Source organism: Oncorhynchus mykiss, chromosome 28 (assembly GCF_013265735.2).
Source record: "Oncorhynchus mykiss isolate Arlee chromosome 28, USDA_OmykA_1.1, whole genome shotgun sequence".
Classification (NCBI taxonomy): domain Eukaryota; kingdom Metazoa; phylum Chordata; class Actinopteri; order Salmoniformes; family Salmonidae; genus Oncorhynchus; species Oncorhynchus mykiss.
Genome location: NC_048592.1, coordinates 15,485,760 through 15,510,943, shown reverse-complemented (window position 1 = coordinate 15,510,943; position 25,184 = coordinate 15,485,760). Strand labels below are relative to the sequence as shown.

The 25,184-nt window shown below is 41.5% G+C and overlaps 1 protein-coding gene across 3 annotated transcripts; it reads left to right on the top strand.

Moving 5' to 3' along the window:
- Positions 1 to 7,984: 7,984 nt before the first annotated feature.
- On the top strand, positions 7,985 to 24,871 carry irf-10 (interferon regulatory factor 10). 3 transcript variants are annotated; one of them, XM_021588585.2, is made up of 10 exons: positions 11,675 to 12,248; positions 12,888 to 14,326; positions 14,840 to 15,039; positions 15,421 to 15,607; positions 16,291 to 16,376; positions 16,529 to 16,715; positions 20,756 to 20,848; positions 21,340 to 21,738; positions 22,219 to 22,331; positions 22,682 to 24,871. In XM_021588585.2, exons 2-10 carry the CDS (start codon positions 14,317 to 14,319, stop codon positions 22,829 to 22,831), a joined length of 1,425 nt encoding a protein of 474 aa, XP_021444260.1. In that variant the 5' UTR covers positions 11,675 to 12,248; positions 12,888 to 14,316; the 3' UTR covers positions 22,832 to 24,871.
- Positions 24,872 to 25,184: the final 313 nt, after the last annotated feature.

Below are 25,184 nucleotides of genomic sequence, written 5' to 3'. Positions count from 1 at the left end.
ATCATAATAGAACTTCAAAACAGCATTCATTGGAACAGAAGACAAGGTGCAGCACAATAAACAGTACAATTAGCTAACACACATAAAAGATGACCATCAGAAGCCAACATCAAGCGATCCGATGTCATTAATTAAACAACCATTATTTAATTGTACTGCAGTTTTACTGTATTTTAAAATGGCAGTGCGTTTTTTGTAAATGTATCCTGTATTATTGTGCATGTTTATCTTACATGTTGGTAGCCTAGAACAAATGTTATGGAAGTGAGTGTGCCCTTTTTAATTGGGTGGACTGCAACTACGAAAAACACCGACATAGCCTGTAGCAAAAGCATTTATAGCATCAGAGATTTTCTAAATGACGGACCATCTCTAATAGCTATAGGACCATAGAGACTGTCATAAATGTTGTGTTTTTAATGAACTAGCAAATTCCATGACTTGGGGGTGAAATATATCACATTTCTTTGTTTGAAAAAAATGGGTATTTCAACAAACCCTGCTGAAAAATAACTTTAATAATTGTAATGATTCGAGTGTCTTACATGCAATGGGTGTATGGCCCACGAACAATATGCCCGTGTTTATATAGATTGATGTCTATTAATTGAACAGCATTTATATAACTGGTCAGTTGTTCAATCATATTTCAACCAGAAACCAGATATCAACCAAAAAGACGTCTTGATCTGTTTGTGATTGCTTATAAGACTTCCAGACCAGATTTCAACCATTTATTTTGGGTGGTTTATGTTAAAGTGTGAATGCAGCTGAACATTTTGGTTAAAGACAGACTCTTAGCCTGTGCAGTAGGCTAGGTTACACACAATGATGTCACAGTTAAGATAACTTTTTTTGTTCCAAAACAATTCACATGTTCATGGAATTACTTAGCTATGGATGTTCTTGCATATGTTGAGTCTTGACAGTGTTTGCAACATATGTAACAAATGTTGTTACAATCCGAATATCTGTGACTGATTTATATGCATTAATGTGCATCATCCACGTGTATATCTATTGATCAATAGCTGCCATGTTGTTTTAGGTACTAGTCTGGGAAATATTGCTTTGAGAGATGTGTCCTTAAATGACACATATCAATTGTCGTGCAGAGCCGTCATTCAGTGCCAGAGGAGTATCGTTTTAAGTATTTTTCACAAAATAAAAAATTGCGGAAAATCCATCATGGCGGACCAGAGGCAAATATGTTCCTTGTGAGGAGAGGGATTTATGTACTCTGTGTCCTAACCTTAGATCAAATGGGGTGAGGGGAGTTATAGTGCCCCTATCTGGCCAGTCAGTGTAAATGTTGTAAATGCCAGATCTCTATGACAGGTTTTTGTCTAAATCGGGACAGTGCTGTCTGAGCTATTGTGTCATCCACAGTCTCCTTCCCGATTTGATTGTGGGGGACAATAAAGATAGCCCAGTAAAAATAGACCACTACCACCACCTACTGGTGGAATACATTTTCTCACAATGAATCTACCAAAGAGAATATAACGTCTTACTACATAGGCCTATGCACAACCACACACCTCCTGACTATTGGGAGTTGCACATTATAGGGTGATTGTCATTCTAAAGATCTATCTTTTTCTAAGTATTACAGCATACTGCTTCAAGTCACCTCTCCAGCCTACAGTATAACAGAGAGTGTTGTGTGGCACTTCCTGTTGCTGCAACATCATATTGTTAGGGAGCTTAGAAGACCTGTTGGCGCTGACCGCAATGATATTTTGTGTGTGTGTGTGCGTGTGTGTGTGAGAAAGTGTGTGAGTGTGTGCGAGAGAGAGAGAGAGAGAGAGAGAGAGAGAGAGAGAGAGAGAGAGAGAGAGAGAGAGAGAGAGAGAGAACATGCATACACATACAGTGCATTCGGAAAGTATTCAGACCCTATACCTTTTTCCACATTTTGTTGCAATACAGCCTTGTTCTAAAAAGATTTCCCATCATCAATCTACACACAATACTCCATAATGACAAAGCAAAAACAGGTTTTTAGAAATGTTAGCAAATGTATTACAAATAAGAAACAGAAATACCGTACATAAGTATTCAGACCCTTTGCTATGAGACTTGAAATGATGGTCACTCTGACAGAGCTCCAGAGTTCCTCTGTGGAGATGGGAGAATTTTCCAGAAGTACAAACATCTCTGTAGCACTCTACCAATCAGGTCTTTATGGTAGAGTGGCTAGGCGGAAGCCACTCCTTAGTGAAAGGCACATGACAGCCCACTTGGAGTTTGCCAAAAGGAACTTAAAGGACTCTCAGACCATGAGAAACAAGATTCTCTGGTCTGATGAAACCAAGATTGAACTCTTTGGCCTGAATGCCAAGTGTCACGTCTGAAGGAAACCTGGCACCATCCCTAAAGCATTGTGGTGGCAGCATCATGCTGTGGGGATGTTTTTCAGCGGCAGGGACTGGGATACTAGTCAGAATCGAGGCAAAGAATAACGGAGCAAATACAGAGAGATCCTTGATGAAAAGCTGCTCCAGAGCACTCAGGACCTCAGACTTTCAGTATGTATTTATTTTCTGAAATTTGCTAAGATTAAAAAAATAAAAAATAAAATTATTTTTTTTGCTTTGTCATTGTGGGGTATTGTGTGTAGATTGTTGATGATTCTTATTTTTTAAATCCATTTTAGAATAAGGCTGTAATGTAACAAAATGTGGAAAAAGTCAAGGGGTCAGAATACTTTCCAAATGCATTGTAGAGGAAATATTGATTGTGTGCATGTGTCTGTCTGTGAGACAGTAGGCTAGCCTAATTCTTGAAACGTGTACCATCCAATATGGATGTGAAGATTGTCTTGATTGCTCAGAGAGAGAGAGGGTCATGGTCATCTGAAGTAGGCCACTTTACCACAGCCTGGCTGTTCCTGGAAGTCAATGGACATTGATATATAATGGGTCATGCTGCGCAAGCATACAGCGCAAGCATACAGTATATCAGCCATGGCATTGTGAAAGACAGACTGCACTAGATTGTTTTTTTATAAGGATCGTTACCAGAAGGTTTTGTTTTTGGACACCGTCTCAGTTTGACTTTTTTATGACTACTTTAACCTTTTCGACCTATCAAGTAATGACATACAGTATATCAACAACACTTATGACAGTGAAACACACAGGCAGCAAATGTCATATAATAATACAACATAAAAATAGCAAACCCTAAAATTACCAGAATTTTTTAAAATAATCTATTTCAGAGTACTTTACAGACAGTAAGAAATACCCGACAAGACACTTTCACTTACCGTCAAAATGACTCAACACAGCCAAATCACACTGAATTTTAAAAAAAACGCAGTCACAAAACAAGAGAGATTATGATCCATTGATAAAATAAGATTTTCTCTGAAACCAGGATGGGAAACCACCTGAATTGTAGCCCATCTGACTGTGTGGGTGACATGTGACTCGACTGAAACATGCGGAGTTAGACCTAGGCCTAGATCTGGAGTGTGATGTACGCTGTAAACGCCCCCGACCTCAGCTTCATTCTCTTTCTGTCCCCACACACTAAAGCCACAACAAAGTATTTCACATCATCATTTGCTATGGCTCTGGGTTCTCTTTCATGAGTCATGGTCATTACGGTAACCCTGACGTTCCACTGTTTTACTAGATCTTATCATCTGCCATATGTAACAGAGTTAATCAATTTGGTTTAAAGACGCACAATGCAGAAATCGCTCTGCCATTTCCTGGTTGCTAAAATTCTAATAGATCGCCTAATATCAGTTTATGTGACCAACAAGCAAGTATAGTGTAGAGAATCCTTGTACTTTCTAAACTGATGTGAAATATATTTTCCATAAACAAAAATCTTGTATTTTCAGCTGTTTGAAGCTGGTGTATAAAACAGAAAGTAAAAGACGCACAAATTAAACTTAAGAACAGGAAGCATAGAAATAGTGCACATAGAACAAATCTAACGCTTCTTAGACTTGCTTTCAATGAGAATGACAGATACAGTATATAACACACATTTCTATGTGAATTTGGTCGGGTTGCCCAAAAAGTTACATATTGCAGCTTTAATCAATACAATGCCTTCAGGAAGTGTTCTAGCCCCTTTACTTATTTCACATTTTGTTGGTCTGGTCTCTGTGGTTGAACCTTTGTTTGAAATGTGTGGGGTACAGATGTGAGGTAGTCAATCAAAAATCATGCAAAACACTATTATTGCACACAGTGGGTCCTTATTACTTATTATGTGACTTGTTAAGAGCATTTTTACTCCTGAACTTATTTAGGCTTGCCATAACACAAGGGTTGAATACTTCTTGACTCAAGACATTTCAGTTTTTATTAATTTTACATGATGGGGTATTGTGTGTAGGCTAGTGACACAACATCTCAATTTAATCCGTTTTAAATGTAGGCTGTAACACAACAAAATATGAAAAAAGTGTGAATACTTTCTGAAGGCACTTTAAGTGTATGGGTGTAGTCAATGCATCACTGTCTATCTAAATGTCTACTTTGTATAAGTCAGCATTTTAACCACTTCGGCCCACAGCAAAGCTCTTAATACGTTTGGTAAGCATTTGATTCAAAGCAAATAACCCTCAATATGTGTTTAAGCTTCTGGTCATGATGTAATTACAATTATCACACAATATATACACAGAGTACAAAACATTAGGAACACCTGCTCTTTCCATGACATAGACTGACCAGGTGAAAGTTATATTCCCTTATTGATGTCACTTGTTAAATCCACAATCAGTGTAGATGAAGGGGAAGAGACAGGTTAAAGAAGGATTTTTAAGACTTAAGACAATTGAGACATGGATTGTGTATATGTGCCATTCAGAGGGTGAATGGGCAAGACAAAATACTTAATGGCCTTTGAACGGGGTATGGTAGTAGGTACCAGGCGCACCGGTTTAAGTATGTCAAGAACTGCAACGCTGCTGGGTTTTTCATTCTCAACAGTTTTCCGTGTGTATCAATAATGGTCCACCACCTAAAGGACATCCAGCCAACTTGACACAATTGTGGGAAGCATTGGAGTCAACAGGGGCCAGAATCCCTGTGGAATGCTTTCTACACCTTGTAGAGTCCATGCCCCGACTAATTGAGGCTTTTCTGAAGGCAAAAACGGGTGCAACTCCATATTAGGAAGGTGTTCCTAATGTTTCGTACACTCCGTGTACATTAGTTGTCTCATATTAAGATAGAGAAAGATATTGGCAGCATCTCACTGCTTTCCACATCTCCAAAATAATAAGTCATTTAATTAAGAGTGATAAACACATACGTAGAGTTAGTGGCTTTTAACAAAAATGCATTTGTATGTTGTGAAATTGGAAAACTTTTGTTTTGACACTGTGTTGACACGTTCATTCATTGGTTGAGAGATCTTTGACTGTATAGGTATGGCCTACCCATAGCGTCTATGGCATAGACGGTAAACAAAAAGTGAGTAAGAGTACCGTCCTTAATTTGCAGAGCGCAGACCTCTCTAGATAAGAAAACAATACATATCCCAGGAAGCATTGGAAAGATCGGGAGCTTTGGCACTGGTGATGAGCATTCCGGCTCCTAAACTGCTCGTTCAGCAAAATATGTTTTGTATTTTATCAAGTCAAACAGTTTGCGATAGTTTGTCTATGATTGGTGTTAAAGCAATTCTAATTAAATTATTAAATGAAATCATACTCTACCTTAACCACAATGTATTTAAAAGTGGATGGTTTGTTATGAAAAAGAATGCTATTAAACATTTGCATTTAAAGTTGAACTTTTTAATGTATATAAACAAACTGCATTTGAATCTAACACACTCAAAACTAATACAATCTGAACAGCATAATAGAATATTGCACCATATCAAAGAAAAATAAATAACAATTTGCAAAACTGCAGCATCCCACAAATTGAAATAGACGTAAAAAAGAAGGATGCTAATACACATGTGCATTTAAAGTATAACTTTTTTAATGTATATAAACAAAGTGCATATAAATGTAACAATTAAAAACGAATACAATCTGAACAACATAATAGAATATTGCACCATATCAAAGAAAAATAAATAACAATGTGCAAAACTGCAGCGTCCCACGTAAAACATTAAACTGGTCCCTCTTTTCTCTCTCTTCTTTATTGCCATGTTATAACCAGCAGCACACAGCAATGCTGACCATATTTAGCTTTTATGAGAGATTTGCATTCAGAAATGCAAGCTGCCTCACTTTCGAGGGGCTGATGCGGTTTCTTCTCTCGGTAATTATTTGTCCCGTTTTCCAGAAGACCCTCTCAGAGGGAACGGATGTGGCCACTATGCAGAGTCTTCCTGTCATGACTATAGTAACCCATGGGTAGACAGAGGCTTTGCTCTTCCATCAGCTCAGAGGATCTGCAGATCTTGGAGGGGCTCCTCCAAATAGGATCGCACCTCCATTATGGCATCTGCTGAAGGATTCCTTCATGCTGCATCCCCAGTTGCTCTCTCGTCAAACAGCATCCAAACAGAAGACGTTTGTGGCACTACAGCTGGTGCTTCTGCTCCATCTGATCCCTCTTCTTCCTGTTGCCCTGGTGCCTGAGCCAGCTGACTGCTGGGGCTGTCCCTCCCTGCTGCTGAGGTTATTCTTTGAAGAGCCTCATCAATCGCTCTGGCATCACTGAAGGCTAACTTCTTACACCTGGGGTCAAGTGCAGAGGTTTCTGATAGCACGTGATTATATTCCATTCTGTACAACTTTCTGTCTATTGATGGACATAGGGTGTCCATCAACTCTGTCACATGTCCTGTGGTTACATTTGCTTCTCTCTGGCAGCTGGCTGTGATTCGCTGCAGACCCTTACACAGGAGTATCAATTTTGAGGCTGTCACATAGCTGAAAAGAGAGAACAGTAACTTATTAGTTCATGTTTTGTCTACTGATACTATATTCTCATCTACTGCTCATATACAGTGGGGAGAACAAGTATTTGATACACTGACGATTTTGCAGGTTTTCACTAACACGACAGAACACTTTTCCATCTATTTGCCATTCTCTGGCCACTCTCAACAGTTCCTCTGCCAAGTTATCTGAGGTGTGTCTGTCGCTGACCTCAAAGCAGTCCAGAAGACAGCTAGACATCAAAAAACCTTAAATGAAGTGACATGTAACCAACATGTTAGAAATAAGTGGTTACCCTTGATGTCCAGCAGTCAGTGGTAAGGCAAACTGCAGTCGCTTTTTGTACTCTTTCCTGCACTGAAACCTGTGTGCTCTCTATAGTTGTGGAATAGGTGATTTTGAAAGGGGTTTCCTGCTTGGTTGTGTACCTTTGATTTAGACTATTGCTATAATTTCTAAAACCTGTCCTCCACAATCGAAAATGGCTGAAAATCGGTGGCAATCATTTTTAGCCAATGCAATATCAATTTGGCCTTGTTTTGCTACAGACATAGACTTTGACATGAACTGGTCAATAGAATACTGAGTTGCTGTGGGTCGCGGAGTAGGCCTCCTTGACTGAGTGGATACATCTCCACCTGTGGAGGTGCTGGCTCCACCACTATCACTAGCAGGCCCGCTAGTTTCTCGAAGCTCCGCTACAGCTAGCTTCACAGTTGGGTGCACAGTTCGCATATGCCGGTGTAGGTTGTGCGTAGAACCAGCTTTATATGAGATTTTGTTTTGACAAATTCTACACTTTGCTCTAACATTGTCTACATTATTAAAATGCATCCAAATGCTACTGTGCTTCCGAATCATTTTCCAGCTGTTGTTTTCACAGCTGTCCTTCCTCTCTCTCCTCAGCTGCTAAGTGTGTGACTGTGAGTGAGTTGGCTCGGCCCTCCCTCACGCATCTTTGGTTCATTGGTTGACACTGCGTGTCTGATTGACAGGAACAACAGATTCTGAGCAGACAGTCAGAAAGAATGTGTGTGCGCATGAGCATTTAGGCCTATATTATTTTATTTCTTTTTTCGATCTTTGAGTTAGTTAATTCTATTCATTTAAATATTTTGATTATTCATATATATTTTTTAAAATATATATTTTTAGAAATAGATTCGGCTCTTCTGATATGCGAGCCAGCTTCCAACGTTCACCTACAAGAGCCGGCTCTTAGAGCCGTTCGTTCGTGAAAGACCCATCACTATTTGGCACCACCACGCTGTTGCGGACTGTGTGAGGTACTCGCTCGCAATTTGGGGAGCTTTTGGGAAAGCCTTTGGAGAACTACTTCTCGAGACAAGAGTGCAACAATATTTTACGTAATTTTCCTTCCATTCGTTGGTTCTACAGACGTATTTGATTTCAATGGGTAATGGGCTCAATAAGGTATGTTATTTGTTGAAATATAGCCTACGTGCATGCGCTCATATATACTCGGTCTTCGTGTACACTAATTCGGTAGACCGCAGGTTTCAATTAATTATACGATGTCAATCAAGAACGCGTAGTCAGCTGTGTTTAATGTGCGTGTTCTATTGCTGCAGTAAAAACATATTACGCCTAATGTATTATATTGAATCAGGTATACACTTGCGTAATATCATTTCCACTTTATGCCATAAGATTGTCACTTTGCTGCTCTATGTACTGTACACTGTACACTTGAATTAATCTAGGTGTCTTTCAAAGCAGCTTTCACACACACCCGGTCTGTAGGCGTTGTACTTTTAAATTCCAACTCCTTGGCTACACAGTGGACAAATTCCATCGAAAACAAACCACATGGTTTGGTGATATTACTTGTTCTGGGTGTAATGCATTGCTGTGTGTTATCACATACTGTAGGCTACATGTCATGAATACTTTAGCGATTGACCTTTTCAAAAGTTGGCTTGGTACTTGTTGTACACAACAGGCGTCATCAACTCATTTCAATTGGAAAATATTTCTGCAACCCTCATCGGTGTTATTCCAGCTGCGGGATGAGGGATAAAGACTTTTACCACGCACACGCACGCACACACACACACACACACACACACACACACACACACACACACACACACACATGTCCCCATTAACATTTCTTATTATCACCATTATTTTGTGCGGAGTCAGAGTGACACGTATCAGTTGTCTGAGCTCACTCGCCTCTGGTATTTGGTGTCAAACTAAATATACTGTCCCTGCACCTCCACATTGTCTTTCCTGGAGTACACAGGCTATATATTTGAGTTTCGTCTTTGATGTCAGTAATGGTAGAATAAGCCAGGGGGCTTGTATTTTGACTAGTAATATGGTTACTTAGCCTAGCTATTTGGGTAATGATTTTAATGCGTGTTGTAATTATGTTAGGTTTATGTACACCAGTGAATGAATGTAAACAAGAGGTCACACATTAATATTCTATGCTTACCTTCCCATAGGTCCTGCCTGACTTGTACTTGGGAAACTTCAAAGGTATGTGTTTCTTCCCCCCACTCTACTGGTCAAAGGCTTGAGCTAAGGACAAGACAAGCGTCATCCGTCACTGTTTTCCCCTTCCAGTACATTTCAGTGGCACATTCATTTTGAGAACGTTCTATGAATATTTCAAGATTCTAATGGATATTTCTAGTTTGTCATTCGATACCTTTTTTTCTCTCGCAGATGCGAGGGACAGGGAACAGTTAACGAGGAACAACATCACACACATCCTCTCCATCCATGACAGTGCAGCCCCTATCCTGCCGGTAAGAAAACACTTCCCAGGGCGCCATTTACTAGAACGAAGCTAAATACCACCTCAGAAATGTTTTACGCATGAGGCTATTATATGAATGAATGTACACGTGATGTAATGATAGCCGACGCATGCATTTACACACGTTCATTCATGCTTATCCCGTATCATGCACGCTTAAAATCCAGTTTTGAAAAAAATCTAATTTAGATGGATGTCAAACATATCAATCATGTTTATACCATCGAAATATGCGCGCACAGTTTGTTTAAGGAAATGAATTGCACGTATGACAGTCATGGGAAGAGTATGGTGCGTGTTTGCCCCTGGACCTGTCTGTCAGGTAATTCCGGACTGCAGTATGAGAGTAGGGCTTAGCGTGTAGCATTAGACTATGCCCCATCCCAAACCAACCAGGTTCCCATGACTTCAATAGAAATCATCTGTTGGAGCCTGTATGAGCTCTGTGGGAGAGTGTAGGCGGGGGATTTGGCAGAGAGGAGTTTCATTTGAGTTTCTGACCCAGTGCTTTCGCTCGAGCTTGTGTGGAACTCGGTGCTCTCGCATTCTACTACTCCCTCTAGCAACTAGCAAGGTCTGTCCCCTTCCATCACTTCCTCACTACAGCTGCAATCACACCTTCACAAACACAGCCTATAGGCAAGGCCCTTGTGTGTAAGCTTACATAATGGTTCTTGCTGTTTGCAGAAACACTTGTAAGACCGAGGATTCAGCATGGATGTAATAGTGTGTAGTGAGTGGTGTTTCCAACGATCCTGTTGTCTGACTTTGCCTATTAGATTGTGATTGTGTGTTAGACCGTTTAACAGTTGGCCGTTGTCCTGCAGGGGATGACTTATCTGTGCATCTCAGCAGCAGACCTGCCCACACAAAACCTGTAAGTACCCAAATACACAGCACCACACAGTGCTCAAGGCTACCGGGTACAGAACAGAACAAACAGCACAGGACTGAAGCGAGGTAGACCATTCATATCCATTCTATCCGGCAGATACACTCTGTGTGGGCGTCTCTAGTTCATGTTCTATTGGTATGAAAATGATTCTCACATTCTCACCATTTAGCTGTGAATCAAAGCACTGAATAAATTACTAGATGACAAGGTGATTCAGCTTCTTATTTCTTATTGAGAAATCATGGAGGGATTTTTTACACACTCAGATTAAGACACAAACATATACAGAGATGTACTGAGCACTCATAACAACATATATTATACATACATACATAGATAGGTGGATAGATAATGCTGAAACACACGCACACACATTTACTCTGGTTAAGGGCGTAGAATGCAGGAGGTCTGGTCCTCTGATATGCAGGAAGGAACAGGAAGTCTATGGTTCTGTACTGCAGTGTTGCCTCGTCCATCTGCACTGTGCCTCTATTTTTATAACACTCCCCAAAACGCACGCACACACACACACACACACACACACACACACACACACACACACACACACACACACACACACACACACACACACACACACAGATGTCGCTGTCATTAACCCCTGTTACCCCCACGCCTCGACGCTCCAGCGCGGTGTGAAACCTGCAGGCGAAATACGAAACTGGCCCTGACTAACCAGAGATGGAGACAGACAACAGTTTCTCATCCTGGTCTTGTCAGGAGGATAGATGGATGGTCCTATAGCCTAGTAGAACACACCCATCCTCACCCCTATGGCCCTCTCATCACGCATACCTCATCGCTCGCACACCCTTAACCACTCATCACCCCAGTTTTTATGACTAGGGAGGGGGCACGTTTTTTTGGCGACTTAAGTGTTACTTGTCCTATGTACTTTCTTTTCCACAACTGATACAATTGTGTTACCATTATGGGAATAGCAACTGGTTTTTAACTTTTTTATGACCTGCTTATGCCCTTACATAACCTGTATTTGTGTCATTCTCAGGAGAATGCACTTTAAACAGAGCATCATGTTCATCCACGAGTCCCGTCTCAAAGGAGAGGGTTGTCTGGTCCACTGGTGAGAAACTTTATCAAATACAAAACAACTTTATTTGTCCAACTGCTACTGTATCTCTGGGTTTAACTGAGTGCTCACAAGTGAACCCATGTGTGACGATGGTAAGCAGAAGACAGCTAGATAACGCAGAATGCTATTCTTGAACTTCCCCAAACAACAATCTTGATTTGAATGTATTGTGTTTGTTAAGCTATCTGAGGTATATCTGGTGAGGTTGAGGGTCTTCTGAGAAATACAGAGGATATTCAATCTCTAATGTTGCCTCCACAGCATACCCTCCTTTGTTTGACTTCCAATTCAATGTATTGTCTTTTAATATGGCCTTCTGCTGATGTCCTTTTATCTCTATCATGGCCATACCCACTCCTATCCATCTCTCCTTCACCATCCATCCCTCTCTCCATGGAGTCTGGCGGGTGTGTCTCGGAGTGTCACCCTGGTGGTGGCCTACATCATGACGGTGACAGGGCTGGGCTGGCAGGAGGCTCTGGCTGCTGTGAGGGTGGCTCGGCCCTGCGCTGGGCCCAACCTGGGCTTCCAGCGCCAGCTCCAGGAGTTTGAGACCAATCACGCTGACCAGGTCAATACAGAGGGGGATAGAGGAAGGATAGATGGGAAAATGTCATTCTTGGAGGAAAATGGAAGTTCTATAAAAAGTTACTTATCATTAAAAAGGAATGTGTTAAAGTTCCAATGCAGCCGTTTTTATCTCAATATCAAATCATTTCCGGGTAACAAGTTGTTTCCGGGTAACAGTTAAGTACCTTACTGTGATTGTTTTCAATTAAAATGGTCAAAAAGGAACAAGAAAATAAATTCTACATATTTTGCTATCACATGCTGTCCGGGTGTCCGTTTGGTAATCTGGCCATGTTTCGAACACTCTTTCTTATTTGTCTATTAACTCATTTACCGACTGGTGATGTCATCAAAACTCCATCCCACCAAAATAGGCTGATAATTCAGGCGGTCTTTTCAAACAGCTCTTACACTAAAAGGGCATTATCATCATTTTCAAAATTTCACAGTATTGTTCCAGCCTCATAATGTGGAATAAAAAACACAGGAATATTCCCATTTTTGACTGCACCGGGCCTTTAAGCATTAAAGCCTTCAGAGCGAGGAGTCAGACTATGCTGTAGTTACTTTAGAAAGAGAATACATCTGCCTCAATAGACAATAATATTGACATACTGTATTTTGTTGTATGTCTCTGCAGTTCAGGGAGTGGCTTTGGCAATTATACAAAGAGAGGCCCTTCAACGACGAGGATGACATTCGCATCCTGTTGGCCAAGAGTTTCAAACCCAATGGGGTGGGGGTGGAGGTGAATGTTGAGCCGTCCACCCCTCCAGGATTGCAGGGTACCTGAGATCCCTTATCCAGGTCTGAAGGCTTACACTGTGGGATGATACCACTCTGGCCCCTAGAGGGTGGGTGGGGGGTTCTTTCTCTGTCGGTACGCTGTTAGACCAGTCTCTCTCTCTGTTGTTGTCCCTCTACTGGAGAAGACTAGGGGAGGATGGGTCAATGGATGCACCATTTTGAGAATGTTTATTGATGTTTTATTATGGCTAATACCACTGGTTTTATTACCCCTAATTTATGTACAGTGTTTAGTTATGTATGGCACGTTCAGCATTTGTACTTGTTTTTCTAAACCTCGAAAATGTATGATATTGTTGTCATGTCATTTGTTCCTACTTGAAGCAACGTCAGCTTTTTGTGCATTAATACAAGGATTAAAGATGAAATTATGACTGAGATGAAATTGTTATTAACTACCGGTAGGTCTGCTATGCTGTCAGATACAATGTGATAATAGACAGACATTCTCTGCTCTGTTTACCTCTGTTTCTGGGTCTATTTCCTGTCATGCAAGGAAGCCTTGCATGACAGCAGTAAAAACAACATTTTCAGCCCCCTCTGTCAGCATTGGAGGGATACAGAGAGCTGGGCATGAGTGCCACTGGCTCTGAAAAGGGATGCATTTGAATTTGTCTGTTGCCTACCTACCCACGCACCTACATATAATGTAGCCCTTCTCCAATAGATATAGCATGCAGCCAATGAATTAGACCCAGTTGATATTAAAGGTTATGTGCATGACACAACCACTGGAGGGCAGCAGTATAACCACAGTAAAACAAATTGAGGCTATATTGTATATGTGAATGAAATGAAAACACACTCCACTAAAATTTCCCATATTTTCATCAATGTCATAGGCTACTGTAATTAACTTGCAGGATGATTGAGTACATTTTAATTGCCATATAACTACATTATGAAAACAACAGCACAAGAACAATTCTATTTTTTGACTTTATAAAACAGTATTTAAAGCATAAACATATAATGGTAATGGAATCTATTGACATAATTACGATTTTAGGGAGTTTCTTTTTTGATATTGACACAGGTAATTGTTCCATTCCATGGTGACGTTTGCTTCCTGTGTTTGCCACTCGAGAGGGATTCCCCATCGACTGTAGGTTGTTCTCGATAAGCTTCAGAGAACTGCAGCTCCTCCCAGTCGCGGCACCGACACATCAAGATGTGACTGACTATATGAATAGGGCACCCGATGCTCTCACTTGAGAACTGTGTCAGTGAAATCGATTTCATCACTTGTCAGAGAAGCTCACATGGTTAGAGGTAAGGAGTTTATTCTCACTCACAGTAGGCTATAGGAAACATAAGAGAGGGGAACGTTCTGAAGTTGATGCAGTGATGTTGATGCACTTAAAGACTATTATGTTATTTATTTTATGCATGTGATTATAACACTGTTTTTCTGATTTTACTTATGAGCCTACAAAATATGAATTCCATTGTCTTTGAATTAAAATAACCCAAGACATCCAGAAGGGTTTCATTCTTAAATTAAGGCCTACCTATTTTGTATGTGATTTATTTTATGCAATTAAAAAATAAATAATAATAAATGTGTTAGTGCATATTTAATCAACAAATATATACTATCAAATAAGTTGTGATATTATAGCTTCATTTCATGAAAGCATGGCATTTTTAAATTTTTTATAAAAGTGTGACTTCCCTGATAACATTAACCTTCATCACTCAGCACCAATTGACATTGTTTTGCATTGCATGATAACGGACTTATTGCAACGCACATTACCTACCTTTGCATGTGCTTTTTGACAGAGATGAACTTAGAGGGGGACAGCGGTCTGTCAGTGAGCTGCGGCAACGGGAAACTTAGACAGTGGCTGATCGATCAGATTAACAGCAGTAGCTATCCCGGACTGGTTTGGGAGAATGGCGAGAAAAGCATTTTCAGGATCCCGTGGAAACATGCGGGCAAACAGGACTACAATCGAGAGGAGGATGCTGCACTCTTCAAGGTGCGTTTGGACCCACACGCTCACTTCACCATACTTCTCTACAGTTTTTCTTCTTCTACTTTTTAGTTACTATATACAACGGGTGAATATTGAATATAGTGTGCAGGTACCCCATGAAGTATTGCTAACTCAATCATATTCAGTCACTCAATTCACTCTCCAGACCTAGTCTACTTGTAATTTACATTATTTTCTATAGACTACCTGTTGTTGTTTTTTTGTACAGTATAACAAGTGATCATCTTTGTTCAAGGCAAAGACCAATGCATGTTGATTTTGATGCAGGCCTACTAATGCCTTAATTATTGCCAGATACATTTAAATTGAATGCAGAGAAAAAGTATAAATCAAGTCAATTTATTATGCTGTTGATTATTGCAGGCTTGGGCATTGTTCAAAGGGAAACACAGGGAAGGAGTGGACAAACCAGACCCCCCCACATGGAAGACTAGACTGCGATGTGCTCTTAACAAAAGTAATGACTTTGACGAGCTGGTGGAGAGAAGCCAACTTGATATATCAGACCCTTACAAAGTCTACAGAATCATACCGGAGGGAGCTAAGAGAGGCAAGTTTTGTTCATCTAATGGCTGTATTTCCAAAGTCAAGTCCATGTCACAAGTGTAATCTGCTGTCAGAAATGTCTACTATACCATAATTAATTTATATAGGCTACTGGCAGGTGATGTCACAGATTTCATATGTCAAAGGTAATGAAAACACTGTCTAACTCTAACATACCCGAGCAGACACACATACAGCCAGCAATGTTTCATTTTGCCACCATCGTCTAATGAGGCAGGAAGCCGAGAGGAAGCCGATGCATCGACCAAAAAGGCCTCTGAGCTTTTTTTAGAGGGCTTCGGTTTACCCGTGCAGAATGCACAACATACACACTTAACCTTGCATAACGAAGGCTGAAGGCTAGACAGAAGACCCCTTTGTCACTCTCATATGGCAGTCTCAGGAGTGACTCTTAAAGACCAAACCTGCAACCTGGGGGTTCAAACACTTGAATCAAAAGTTGTTATCGCAAGCTTGTATAGTTGTTGTGTTCAACTGTTTGAAGGGGCTGAATAGCATGTGAGCTCTGTTGAAACAGCTCTAATAATGTTGACTATGGTGACATGTTTTTTATTGAGGATTACACACATTTCTGAGGGACCTCCACATCATTTTGCATTGTGCATTGTAGATTGGAATATAGAGAGTTCTATGTGTGATGTCTAGTGTTACATTTCCGTTATGTAGGGATCAAGATGGCAGAGACAACGTTACATATGAGCTCAGAGAGCAACTACCCCATGCACTCTCTGTACCCAACTCTACACAGCCAGGTAACATCATTTGTTTACCCCTGCAACATGTACCTTCAAAGGTCTTCAGATCTTCAAAGTTCTTCACAACTCTCTCTTCCTGCTGTGTGTGGATCAGGAACCCACCACTATCTGACTAACAGCTGTCTCCTCTCCCCCTGGCTTGTCCCAAGGTGTCTGGCAGCTACATAGTTCCCCAGGAGAGGAAGGAGTGGAAGGAGTACAGCCACACACAGGACCACCAGCAGCAACCTCAGCCTCAGCACCATCAGCCACCCCACGTTGAGCTGCAGTATAGCCAGTGCCACTACCCATCGCCACTCAGCCGACTGTGGCACACCGGGCCACACACAGATAACGGTGAGACATGGCATAGCATGGCCATGGTTATGGGGTGGGCACTGATTACAGGAAAGAACAGATAATGGAGAGAAGTATACACAGTATATTTATTTGTATTTATTCAGTTAACCTTCATATAAACGCAACAAGGAAAAATGTAAACGATTTTACTGAGTTACAGTTCATATAAGTAAATCAGTCAATTTAAATAAATTCATTAAACCCTAATCAATGGATGTCACATGACTGGGAAAACAGATATAAATCTGTTGGATCAGAAAACCTGTCAGTATCTGGTGTGACCACCATTTGCCTCATGCAGCGCCACACATCTCCTTCCTATAGATTTGAGCAGGCTGTTGATTGTGGCCTGTGGAATGTTTTCTCACTCCTTTTCAATGGCAGTGCAAAGTAGCTCTATATTGGCGAGAAGAGAAATACGCTGTCGTACATGTCGATCCAGTCCAGAGCATCCCAAACAAGCTCAATGGGTGTCATGTCTGGTGTGTATGCAGGCCATGGAAGAACTGGGACATTTTCAGCTTCCAGGAAATGTGTTCAGGTCCATGCGACTTGGGGCCGTGCATTATCATACTGAAACATGAGGTGATGGCTGCAGATGAATGGCACAACAATGGCCTCAAGATCTTGTCACGGTATCTCTGTGCATTAAAATTGCCATCGATAAAATGAAATTGTGTTTGTTGTCCATAGTTTATTCCTGCCCAGATCATAACCCCACCGCCACCATAGGGCATTTGAAGAATCTGGATGTGGAGATCCTGGGCTGGCGTGATTACACAGGGTCTGCGGTTGTGAGGCTGGTTGGACGTACTGCCAAATTATCTAAAACATTACATTTTCTGGCAAGAGCTCTGGTGGGCCTTCCTGCAGTCAGCATGACAATTGTACGCTTCCTCAAAACTTGAAACATCTGTGGCTTTTTGTTGTGTGACAAAACTGTCCATATTAGTTAGAGTGGCCTTGCATTGTCCCCAGCTCAAGGTGCACCTGTATAATGATCATGCTGTTTAATCAGCTTCTTGATATGCTACACTTGTCAGGTGAATGGATTATCTTAGCAAAGGATAAATCCTCACTAACAGGGATGTAAGCAAATGTGTGCATGCAGAACATTTCTGGGATCTTTTATTTCAGCACATGAAACATGGGACAAACACTTTAATGCTGCATTTATATACTTTTTTCAGTGTACTGTGTACATATATTTATAAACTGGGTGTTTCAAGCCCTGATTGCTGATTGGCTGACCACGGGCATGACAAAACATTTCTTGTTAATGCTCTAATTACTTTGGAAACCAGTTTATAATAGCAATAATGCACCTTGGGGGTCTGTGGGATGTGGCCAATATTCCAAGGCTAAGGGCTGTATCCAGGCGCTCCGCATTGCGTTGTGCATCAGAACAGCCCTTAGCCATGGGATATTGGCCATATACCACACCCCCCCTGGCCTTGCTGGATTGAATCCCCAAGCTGACAAGGTACAAATCTGTCTTTCTGCCCCTGAGCACTCCTGAGTCCTGAGCACTCTGGAGCAGGTTTTCATCAATGATCTCTCTGTACTGTGCTCTGTTCATCTTTCCCTCAATCCTGACTAGTCTCCCAGTTCTTGCCGCTGAAAAACATGCCCACAGAATGATGCTGCCACCACCATGCTTCACCGTAGGGACGGTAACAGGTTTCCTCCAGACGTGATGCTTGACATTCAGGCCATTCTTGGTTTCATCAGACCAGAGAATCTTGTTTCTCATGGTCTGAGAGTCCCTTAGGTGTTTTCTGGCAAACACCAAGCAGGTTGTCATGTGCCTTTTACTGAGGATTGGATTCTTTCTGGACAGTCTACCATAAAGGCCTGATGGGTGGAGGGCTGCAGGGATGGTTGTCCTTCTGGAAGGTTGTCCTTCTGGAAGGTTCTCCCATCACAGAGGAACTCTGGAGCTCTGTCAGAGTGACCATCAGGTTCTTGGTCACCTCCCTGACCAAGGCCCTTCTCTTCCGATTGCTCAGTTTGGCCGGGCGGCCAGCTCTAGGAAGAGTCTTGGTGGTTCCAAATGTCTTCCATTTAAGAATGATGGAATGATGGCCAGTGTGTTCTTGGGGACCTTCAATGCTGCAGAAATGTGTTGGTACCCTTCCCCAGATCTGTGCCTCGACACAATCCTGTCTCTGAGATCTACGGACAATTCCTTCGACCTCATGGCTTGGTTTTTGCTCTGTCATGCCCTGTCAACTGTGGGACTTTACATAGACAGGTGTGTGCCTTTCCAAATCATGTCCAATCAATTGAATTACCACAGGTGGACCCCAATAAAGTTGTAGAAACATCTCAAGAATGATCAATGGAAACAGGATGCACCTGAGTTCATTTTCGAATCTCATAGAAAAGAGTCTGAATACTTATGTAAATAAGCTATTTCTGTTTTTTATTTGCAAACATTACTGAAAACCTGTTTTCGCTCTGTTATTATCGGTTATTGTCCGTAGATTGATGAGGAAATAGTTAATTTAATCCTTTAGAATAAGGTTGTAACATCACAAAATGTGGAAAAAGGGGTCTGAATACTTTCCAAATGTATTGCATATATATATATATATATATATATATATATATATATATATATATATATATATATATATATATATATATATATATATATACAATAACAGTCAAAAGCTCTCATCTCAATTGGGTTGAGGTTGGGTGATTGTGGAGGCTAGGTCATTTGATGCAGTACTCCATCACTCTCCTTCTTGGTCATTTAGCCCTTACACAGGCTGGAGGTGTGTTGGGTCATTGTCTTGTTGAAAAACAAATGATAGTCCCACTAAGCGCAAACCAGAAGAGAGGGCATATCGCTGCAGAATGCTGTGGTAGCCATGCTGGTTAAGTGTGCCTTGAATTCGAAATAAATCACAGACATTGTCACCAGCAAAGCACCTCCACACCATCACACCTCTTCCTCCATGCGTCACGGTGAGAACCACACATGTTGAGATCATCCGTTCACCTACTCTGCTTCTCACAAAGACACGGTGGTTGTAACCAAAAATCTCAAATATGGACTCATCAGACCAAAGGGCAGATTTACATCAGTCTAATGTCCATTGCTCATGTTTCTTGGCCCAAGCAAGTCTCTTCTTCTTATTGGTGTCCTTTTGTCGTGGTTTCTTTGCAGCAATTCAACCATGGAGGCCTGATTCACGCAATCTCCTCTGAACAGTTGATGTTGTTACTTGAACTCTGTGAAGCATTTATTTGGGCTGCAATTTCTGAGCCTGGTAACTCTAATGAACTTCTGCAGCAGAGGTAACTCGGGGTCTTCCTTTCCTGTGGCGGTCCTCATTAGGGCCAGTTTCATCATAGCGCTTGATGGTTTTTGAGACTGCAAAAACTTTCAAAGTTCTTGAAATGTTCATGATTGACTGACCTTCCTGTCTTAAAGTAACAATGGACTGTTGTTTCTCTTTCCTTATTTGAGCTGTTCTTGCCAAAATATGGACTTGGTCTTTTACCAAATATGGCTATATTCTGTATACCACCCCTACCTTGTCACAACACATCTGATTGGCTCAATCGCATTAAGAAGGAAATACATTCCACAAATGATCTTTTAAGAAGGCACACCTGTTAATTGAAATGCATTCCAGGTGACTGACTATCTCATGAAGCTGGTTGAGAGAATGCCAAGAGTCTGCAAAGCTGTTATCAAATATATTTGAATGTGTATGTGTGTCCAAACTTTTGACTGGTATTATATATATATATATATATAAAAGACAGTGCACTATTGTATAGGCTGAGGTCATTGTATGACAAACACACATGTTGTAAAAAAAGCTTTTGGTTGACAGTGAAGGCTTTGGTGGCTGCCACTTCTACAAAATATTGAGGGCTTTATTTGACATGCTCTCGTCAGGTTCCTCCTGAGATAAAATCATGACGACACGGTGTAGTGCATTATCCGCGATGAAATGTACTCTGTAAACACTTATTCATCGGTCAATAACAATACTCCTTTCATCTTTTCCTCACAGGTTATCAGTTCACTGGCTCCTTCTATTCATACTCCTCCTCAGAGTCCCACCCCACAGCATTTACAATGGACCACAACATGGCCACCCTTTCTGGTAAAGACATATGTATTCTATTACTACTACATTACTTAGTTACTACTGCTGCTGCTGCTGAAGCTGCTGCTACTGCTACACCACCGAACATTGCAATGACAGCTGGACACAAAGGGCAGGAGTAGTAAGATGTAGTGGAGTGTACTGAATTGTTATCTCTTGTTACCAACCACTAGAAACTAGAAGCTATTTATAGGACAATTACTTCCCTAATCTGGGTTTTAATAAGGTTAGTTGTTTGTTCTCATATTAAGTGTATTCTATGAGTATACTGTTGATGTTTTAGATGGGTAACTGTAGAGACCACTACAGTTAAAGTACCCTGATTATGAAAGTCGTAAAGTTCAGTCGTTTGCTAACTTCCCTCATTCACTTTCTTTCTACATACACTGTTTATACATTTGTTTTCAGACAGCTGTCCGTCTTGTTTTATTTGGAATACTTCTACTCGCTTGTTTATTCTCTAACAACCTCCCCCCTCTCTCCTCCAGACTTCCGACTGCATGTGTCCCTGTTCTACCGTGAGGCTTTGGTCAAGAAGGTAACCACCTCTGGTCCTGAAGGCTGCCAGATCACCTCGTCTTCCTCCTCCTCTTCCTCCTCTTCCTCTCCGTCCTCCCCCTGCCCTGGGGACAAGCTGTACAGCGGTGCAGAAGTGGTGCTGTTCCCGTCCCCTTACCCCGAGTCACAGAGGAGGGGGGCGGAGAAGCTACCCAACGTCCTGGAGAGGGGCGTGCTCCTGTGGATGGCGTCAGATGGGCTCTATGCCAAGCGGCTTTGCCAGAGCCGAGTGTACTGGGAGGGCCCGCTGGCCCCGTACACGGACAAACCCAACAAACTGGAGAAAGAACAGACCTGCAAGCTGTTTGACACTCAGCAGTTCCTCACTGGTGAGAAACAGTATTTTGATTGTGATGCTTATGATAACGCTGATTATGATGATGATAATGGGGGTGATGATGATGATGAAGATGATCGGAGGAGACGTACTGTAGAATGTAAAGTCCCTCTCCATACTGTGGTATCAGTGGGTAAGAGACTTGTCACGTTCTTAGCGGCGGCCTATCCGTGGTGTCTCTCCATGAAACACCCCCCGTTTTCAGGTTTATCACTCATTTTTCACACCCAAGGACTTCCTTGCAAATGACTGGATTTTTTTTTAACTGACTCCTCTTTCTGATTCTGTGAACCTTATTCTCTCAGCATAGCATATTCCTTGCAGTGCTACTGTATCACAATACCCAACCTTCTTCAGCTGAAGGTGCGTCCTTCATGAGCAAAATAGCTGTTTTCAGCTGTTAGAGGGCAAACTGATGATTTGGGGTGAAATAAAGTGAGAAACTCTTTGTACACTCCCTCCCTCCTTCCAGAGCTGCAGGGGTATGCCCAACATGGCCGTCCCATGCCCAGGCACCAGGTGGTGCTGTGTTTCGGTGACGAGTACCCAGATCCCCAACGCCAGACCAAGATGATCACAGCACAGGTACAGTACACTACATACTTCCACTGTTTTAATGCATTTCAATAACAGTCCAACATGAGAAAGGTTTAAACTAAATTACATCTCTATAGCCTGCCTAGCCTTGTTAGTCATGATGTGACAGAAAGGACTCTATCAACCGGTTCCAAATCGCTCCCTCCCCCTTGACCCCAACTCATCAATGTTTGTAGATCTGCAGGGTCCGGATTGATATAAACAGTGCAGTGCATATTGCTTACACCTTACAGATTTGCAGAAAGTAGAGGGAGAGCTAGGGAGAAATTTGGTAAATATGAGCAATCTTTATTCATTGTCATTCATCATTCATAGTGTGACCTCTGTATGTGTTGCAGGTGGAGCCAATGTTTGCCAGGGAACTGTTGTACTTCACCCAGCAGAACAGCAGTCACTACCTTAGGGACTATGAGCTCCAGGGACACACGGAGAGCTCCCCTCCAGCTCCAGGAGACTACCAGAGGACCCTCCAACACATGCAGGAGTAACACATACAAACATGCCTCAGGAGCCATGGACATGCATGTAGATAGACCAATGAGCTTAACTTCACAACTACTGTAATGTATATGGTATACTCAGGTCTTGGACTAAAATGCCTCACTGTGATTTCAATGTAAGACTGGACTGTGCCTCCATCATCAGTGTCAACAGTTTGAGCCAAAGATGATCAAAGATGAAAGTATCTACCCTAGTTTGTACAGCCTTACAATTATGTTTCTAATCATCATTTATTTGTCTTTTTTTAAACAATATGAAAAACTGATTAAGTATTTTGATTTGATCTGTTGTAATAGTTTTGTTTCAATATCACATCTGGATGCCAGTGTCTAGGTGAATGTGTTTGATTGATTGGTTGATTTTGCAAAACCTGCTCAAGGTAGCTGTAGATAATTGAAGTGATTGGTTTTAGGCTGACCCTAGCATTGGTTCCCACTTGATCCTTGATACATTATAGCTACAAAGTGTGTGGTGTGTGTAGGCTTATCACAAGAGATAGTGTGTTTTCCGGTGACATCTGTAGGAAACCCACAACACCCCCTGACCTGTGGTAGTGGTGTGGTGGGCGGAGGTAGCCTGCCCCTGTCTCTCTCTCCCCATCTCGCTCTCTTTCTTTGTCTCCCTCTACATTTTCTCTCTTGCTAACACTTGCTTTCAACGAGACAGGGATGCATGTGTTTGTGTATGTTTGTGTGTATGTGTGTGTGTGCGGGCGTGCATGTATGTGTCTGCATGTGAGATTGTGACAGTGTATAGGATGCGGTTTGAGGGGACGAGGACCAATGTGAAGCAGAGGGTGACTGACAGAAGCAGGAAGCACCAGTCACAGGTGCACAGGAAGTGGAGTAGCCCTCAGGAGAAAGGGAGAAAAGGCTTAATGTGACCCATTTCCAGAAGCTAGGCATATATTGAACATCACTACTTCACAGGAGAGGCATTTTAAGGAAAAACATTTTTTTTTATATCAAAATACTTTTTGGGGCAGAAATGCATTTTGGAGCATATGAACTTTCATGTGCCTTAATAACAAACTTGTATGCCATCTGTAAATACAAATAAAATGGTTAAATTACGAGCCTAGTTGGTTTAGCCACGAAAAAAAGACAGGAACCTTCCGATAGCCATGATTGGCTGAGATATGCCGAGAGATGAGTTCGGATTGATCTGCCATGAAGCACGCTTCTGTCCATAACATAAACTGCTCAGTATGTGTTGATAATCCATGCTACGGCGGCCGTTTTGAAATAGATAACATTAGCCATGGAGAACTGCAAAAGGGTTGCTACTGTTCTCAACAACATTGTTGCCCTGAATTTAGCAGGCACTATAGACAAGATCTGTGGGAAAAAGTTGTGATGGACTACTTTCTGCACACGGTCAGTGTGAACCAGAGTGACATGACACAACGAGCCAAATAAGCTGTAGCTAGCTACAAATAAAGCTACAAATAAAATGGAAAAGACACAGGATGTCTTAGTTAGTTAAAGTGGTTCCAGTCTGGAGTGAAGCGTTCATCCATGTATGCGATAAGTGTCCAGCTACATCTTTCAGGTATTTTACTTTTCAAACTTTTCATTGCAAGTTAAAGCTTATTTTTTGCTAGCTAGCAAACATTAGCTTACTGGCTCGCTACCTAATGTTATGTGTATGTTCTGTATAGTAATATTATTTGCATCTCAGAAATCCATTTGCATTGCTAGTTATAGCTTAATGTTAGTTGGTTAGCTTTAGCTACCTGCAGATTCATACTACAGTCACAGACAGACCAATGAGACAGATATTTCACCGGATGTATAAATGTGAAGCATCCGGTTGGCGTTTCCACTGTCTACCAAATATGTGACCCGTTTCAGGAAACTAGGCATATGTCGCGGGTCACTACTTCACATGAGAGCCATTTGAATGTAATCTTTTTCTATTTTTATCTAAATGCATATTTTGGCAGAAATGCCTTCTGGAGCTTGTGAACTTTCATGTGCCTTAATAACAAACATGTATGCCATCTGTAAATACGAATAAAATTGTTAAATTACAAGCCTAGTTGGTTTAGCCAGAGAAAAGACAGCAACCTTCCCGCTACCAATGTTTGGCTGAGATAATGAGTGTGCTGGACATGCTGAGAGATGAGTTCGGATTGGTCTGCCATATACCACCCTTCTGTCTATTTGAGCTAGTTAGTATGTGTAGGTAATCTTGTCTAACGCAGCTTTATAAAAAAATAAATTGCTTAGTAGTACTGCATAAGTGTTGCTCACCACTTTCTGGAGGACCGAGTTTAGAAATCAGTGGAATTAGAGTATGATAGCTAAGCAGATGGAGAAAACACAAATCTCAGGAATA